This window comes from Orbicella franksi, chromosome 3, assembly GCF_964199315.1.
Source record: "Orbicella franksi chromosome 3, jaOrbFran1.1, whole genome shotgun sequence".
Taxonomy (NCBI): domain Eukaryota; kingdom Metazoa; phylum Cnidaria; class Anthozoa; order Scleractinia; family Merulinidae; genus Orbicella; species Orbicella franksi.
Genome location: NC_138147.1, coordinates 14,464,305 through 14,469,982, shown reverse-complemented (window position 1 = coordinate 14,469,982; position 5,678 = coordinate 14,464,305). Strand labels below are relative to the sequence as shown.

General features: G+C 38.4%; 1 protein-coding gene across 1 annotated transcript; it reads left to right on the top strand.

Moving 5' to 3' along the window:
* Positions 1–1,209: 1,209 nt before the first annotated feature.
* On the top strand, positions 1,210–3,483 carry LOC145481414 (uncharacterized). The gene has a single exon (XM_081459893.1). It carries the CDS (start codon positions 1,711–1,713, stop codon positions 3,418–3,420), a length of 1,710 nt encoding a protein of 569 aa, XP_081316019.1. The 5' UTR covers positions 1,210–1,710; the 3' UTR covers positions 3,421–3,483.
* The last annotated feature ends 2,195 nt before the right edge of the window (positions 3,484–5,678 follow it).

Here is a 5,678-nt window from a genome sequence, read left to right as displayed (position 1 = left end):
CTTTTCCGCATTCCACCTCAGTGCGTACGAACAATAGCACCAGAGCAAGGTTGGGGTGGACATTTTCATACATTTATTGTATTTTTGTCCACCCTGACCTCGACTTGGCGCTGTTTGTCGGAATGCGGGAAAGGTCTATTAAGACGAAATCCGATAGAAAATCGACTTACTTCAGGTTTTAGTGGACAAAAATCTGGTACCAGAATAATTTTAAGTATTTTACAGTCATTTTTACATTTTCTTACAGGTAAGTACATAAATAATTGCCTGAAATAACACCAAAAACAATTTCCCGTGGGAACGAGAGAAAATGAATTTCAAAGTCCAGAGAACTTGTGCAAACACAGGCAAAATTTCGTCATCAGTTTAATTTCACCAGTTCTTTCAAGTGTTTCATACGAAGTTCAACTTTCGTTTTCTACGTTTGGTGTTGCTAGAAATGATTTTTTGAGAAGATATTTAAAACAGTCGTACAGAAGTTTGCAATACGATGTAAATAATCTTGGTGCTAGGTTTTTGTCCACTCGTTACTCGAACTTCTGGTGGATTCCGTCTTAATACTTTTTCTCATTAGTCGAGTTACAGATTCAAGAAAAAGAAAACGTGCTTCGTGTTGCTATCGAGTTTTAGTATAAATCTACTAGCGTTCTATCACGAATGCCGTTGTGTGATTTGCTACGCTACTCACTATCTATTCTGTGATAGATACAGTAAACATCCGCATATAAGAACACATGGATTAAGAACATCAGGCTGAAATTTGGCAAATAAAGCACCACTTTTATAAGAACAATATCAGCCTGGAAAAAAAAAATAATGTTCTTATAAAATGGGAAGGGTGTCAAAATTACACAAATTACCATAAACACACCTGCTGACCAATGGTATTAGCTAAGTTTTGGGCACCTTTGTTCTCTTCAGAATATCTAATATCATGAATTACATTTTTTGCCTTTACAATACTATAAACTACTGTATTGATAGAGAAAAACATAAGATTTTATAGCTGTATCAAGGTCAATCACAGTTGTAGTTGATCAAAGCTTGCAAATACTTGTCCAGTCTTTTGTTGCCCATTATGTCATTCAAATTTATTGAAAATAACTGAAGTTCAAACTCAACACTTCTGTATCTTGCTCAGCTTCCATTGGTAATCGAACTCAATGTTCTTTTTCTGTAATTTCTTGAGAAGTTTTTGTAGCTCTAGTCCTTTTCCTCGCCCTTTGTTTATTCTACTTCCAATGCATTCTGCTTCAATTTTGCCATACTCTGATAGAAATTTGAAGAAGAGTTTAGAAAGCTCAATAGGGACATGACCAACAATCCTGTCGTCCTCATTTTTTACCACAACTGCATACTTGCTGTGGCGATTATTGGGCTCCATTTCGCATATAAGAATCTCTCCAATGTAGACTGTGGCGTCCTTGAAATAAGCATGATAACCCCTTGTGCTTGCCTCTAAATATAGTTCATATTCATTCGTCATTATTCTAATGTGTGTGGGTTTATCCTTAAAAATCTGTCAAGGTTTTTCACGAATTCCAAGATGGTTCCTCACTCGCACAACCTGGCAGTGCTCGAAGTGGTTCCCGGGTAATATAACAAAGGAAACCGCTGGCCAATGCAGAGGCGCACAAAGTGTTCTTCCTCGTGTGTTGAACTTCACTGTTTGGAATTTTTATGAGCTGAATATATTAAGCTAAAACAAAGATGAATCGGACTTTATTCGATTGTGGCGTTCGAAAAAAAGTAGAATTGAAGAATGGTTGTATGCTTGACATCACGCCAACGATGGAAAAGACAGTTGAGATATCTAAAAGCGCTGAAGTAAAATGCAACGTCTGTGGTAAATCATTCAGAGGTCAACAATACCTTGACAGCCACATGAAATTCAAACACCCGATGACCGAGAACTCACACGAGGGTTCAAAGCAAGAGAATATGTTCGCCAATCGAAAGGAAGCAGATGCCCATTGCTCATTGCCTGAGGCTAGCCAGTCAGCAAGTAATGATCCCATTGTTCTAGACAGTAACGAAGTCGAAAGTCTTGGAAACAAGAGAAGGGGAAGTAAGAAGCGAAAATCGTACACAGTTGAATTCAAAAAGAAAACCCTGGATCTTTTTGATTCTTTGAAATCATCAAAACATAGATACAACATCGTCTCAAAAGAGAAAGGAGTTCATCGATCTTTGATTCAAAAGTGGAACAAAAACAGAAACCAAATTCTGAAGGAACTAGAACTAAATAAAAAGGGAAAAAATTCTGGGAATATAAGAGATGCAAGGCAGAGAAGAAAAATTGTGGCTGGGCGATCGAAGCAGAGTGAGAGGTATCCACTTGCAGCCAATCTATTGATTGCTGAATTCAAAGTTCGTAGAGCAGCTGGATGCAAGATTACAAAACTGTGGTTCAGGAAAAAGATGAAGGCAAAAATTGAGATGACTTATGGGAAAAAGGAGGCTGAAAGTTTCAAAGGAAGCTCTAACTGGTTCCAAAGGTTTAAAAAAAGGCACGATATAGTACTGAGAAGAAGAACAAACAAGAAGAAAAACTCTGCTGATGATGGTAGGTTAACCATCCAGAAGTTCCATCAAAATTTGAGGAAATCCCTGAAAACACAGAGGAGGCGGAACAGATCAACTATGACTGACCCCAAATATGACAGGTGGACTCCTGAAAACAGGTACAATGTGGACCAGGTTCCTCTTCCATTCGTGGTGGACCAAGGGACTACCTATGACTCATGTGGCAATAAACAAGTCTGGGTTGCACAACCATCATCAGGTCTGGATAAAAGGCAAGCCACTTTGCAACTTTGCATAAGAGGTGAAGGAGAACAGAATGTAAAGCCTTCCCTTGTGTTTAGAGGGAAAGGGAATGTTAGTTCTCAAGAGAAAGAACAATATGATAAAAGAGTTGATGTGTATTTCCAGCAAAATGCCTGGATGGATAAGGTGACAAATATGCAATGGTGCAAGAAAACGCTCATTCCTGGGGTTGGAAAAACTGACCAGGAAAAGGTGTTATTTGCAGACAACGTGTCCTTCCTACAAACCAAAGAGTTCCACGAGACATGTAGGAATGAAATCGGTACTTCTGTGTACATGCTACCAGAAAACCATACTGATAAAATTCAGCCAATTGATGCAGGATGTGGAAGGATGATGAAAGTGAAAATTGCTGCTGCAATGGACAGGTGGTTGGAGATAGATGACAATCTTGAAAAATGGCATGATAGACTTTCTGCAAAGGACAGGCGAATACTTATGACTCAATGGACTGGGGAAGCCTGGAGTGAACTAAAAGAAAGCAAAGACTTTCTAAGACGGCTTTTTGAAAAGACCGGCTGCCTAATGACAACTGATGGCTCAGGAGACGAGAAAATCTCTCCCCAGGGCTTGGACGAATACAGTTTTTAAGATGCACAGCTGGCTTTTGGGTTACAGATCTACAAACAATAACAAGAGTACAAACCCTTAATGTTATTGTCTTGCTGATGTACATGTCAACACAGTAGTAAATCAGACTTTCAGATTTGCAGATGTACAGTGGACCTCTACTTTAGGCATTTCAAGGGTGGGGCAGCATATGGATCTGCCACAGAACTATACATACACCCTTCTTGTTACTGTTTTGTTACATTACTGATTACAGTAGACCTATTTGAACATTAGGTTTTTAATTATTGTTCCATCAATTTATGTAATTGTCCAAAAACATGATTAAAATTTCTAGCGACATTTTTTATGCTGTACAGCACTGAATTTAAAAAAATTTAAGAACATTTAAGAACATCCCGAGGCTGATTTTTCACTAAGCATCCGATAAATAAGAACACAATCAGTCTGACCTCTGAAATTGTGTGTTCTTATATGCGGGTGTTTACTGTAGTGAGTAGTGTAGCAGTGTGCGACGATTTCATCGTTTTCCCGAACGTTTGGAAGAAAAGTTTAGATGTAAATGGATTATTAAATTCCTGAAAAGACTAAAAGAAGGACATTAACGGTTTCTTGACTTTAACAACTTGAAATTATAGACAAAACGGGTGAGCGCACAAATTAACCAATTCAATAAGTGCTGTTTTGTTAAAGCGTAAAGTTCAATAATGCGTGGAAAAATAATTTGAAACCGTTATTTGGATTAGTTTCAGTTAGAATTCTAATAGAACAATTGCATTATTCGCTCTTGATTTCTATGAGGTGATAGTTGATGAGGCCGTTGATTCCGCCTTCGGCCTCATCAACTATCACCTCGAAATCTCGAGCTCATAATCTAATCATAATTCTAAATAGAAACACGATTTTTAACTAATCAACGCACGTATTTTCTTTGGGCCCTTTTGTAATCTTTTTTAGCATAAATCTACTAGCGTTCTATCACGAATGCGGTTCTCTGATTGGCTACGGTACTTACTATCTATTCTGTGATAGATAGTGAGTAGCGTAGCAGTGTGCACTTGGTAGCAGGATGACGGCCGCTTCTTGGCATTTTCGAGGTGTCTGTGAAGAGGATTTAGATAAAGTTTTGAACGACTAGCAGTTTTACACTAAAACAATTAGATTACTCGCTCTCGATTTCTATGCGTGATAGTTGACTCAGGTTGCGCCCTCGTCAACTATCACGGTATAGAAATCTGAAGCTCATAATCTAATAGTTATCGCGAAACTTTCCAGCGATAAATCTCGAGGGTTATAAATCAAGGATTCCGTACCGAGAAAACGGGTTTAGCCGTTTATCTTAGAACTGCATATCTCAGAAAATTCTCCCAAGCTGATTGGTTACCTAGGCGAGGTATTCAGCGTGGAATTGCGACTCTTGATATTGTGATATTGCACTGGAGCGACAACAAAACAGCAACTCAAAAACGATTAGAAACAACTACCTTTTAATCATGTTTTCAAAACCGTTGTCGCCGTCCATGAAGTTCAAATAAAGTTTTGATTCTAGCTGGATTTGCATTCGCTGGCTCCTGACAGTGTTGAAAGTTGATTCAACTGGAATGACTTTTCTCAAACGCGCGTTGAATATTGCAACATTCACACAGACGCAAATGAAACAGGGGTTTCTTTTATTTGGAAAGAAGGCTAAGCGATTCAAGGAAAGTTGATTACCTGACTCGTAAATTCCACGTTGAATTTCACTTGAAAAACCGATATCGACCAATCCCTCCGCGATTCGCGCGATATCGGTTTTTCGCGTGAAATTTAACGTGGAATTCACGAGTCAATTAATGAATTTTCCGACAGAAATCTGCCAAACGTCTATGGTTGTCGGGGCTATCGCGAACAGAAATACTTAAACTACAAACGTGGAGAATGCATCGCCGTGACCCAGTCAAAAGTAAGAATTCTGTCATCGTACGAAAGTTCAGTTCAGTTTTTATTATCGCACACTATTTACAGAAAAACAACTTAACGAAAGATGGTTTACAATGATATAAGAAAAATAAATACGGATAGAAATTAACTAGAAGTAACAATATTTAATTGTGTACAGTGACCAAAGTAGCCAATGAGCTTTCGAGTTGGTCAAGTTTGGACGTGAAGGCAGCGCATGATGGCAAAACACAGCTGATTAAAGTAGCTCAGGCACGGTATTTTGGCCAAGTACATAGTAACGATTAAATTTGAGAAAACCCAAAATAGTCGTTAAAAGATGTAAAAACACCAAAGAGATA

Excerpts from the sequence above, each read along its gene's own strand:
- LOC145481414 (XM_081459893.1), top strand. The coding sequence starts at position 1,711 with ATGAATCGGACTTTATTCGATTGTGGCGTTCGAAAAAAAGTAGAATTG.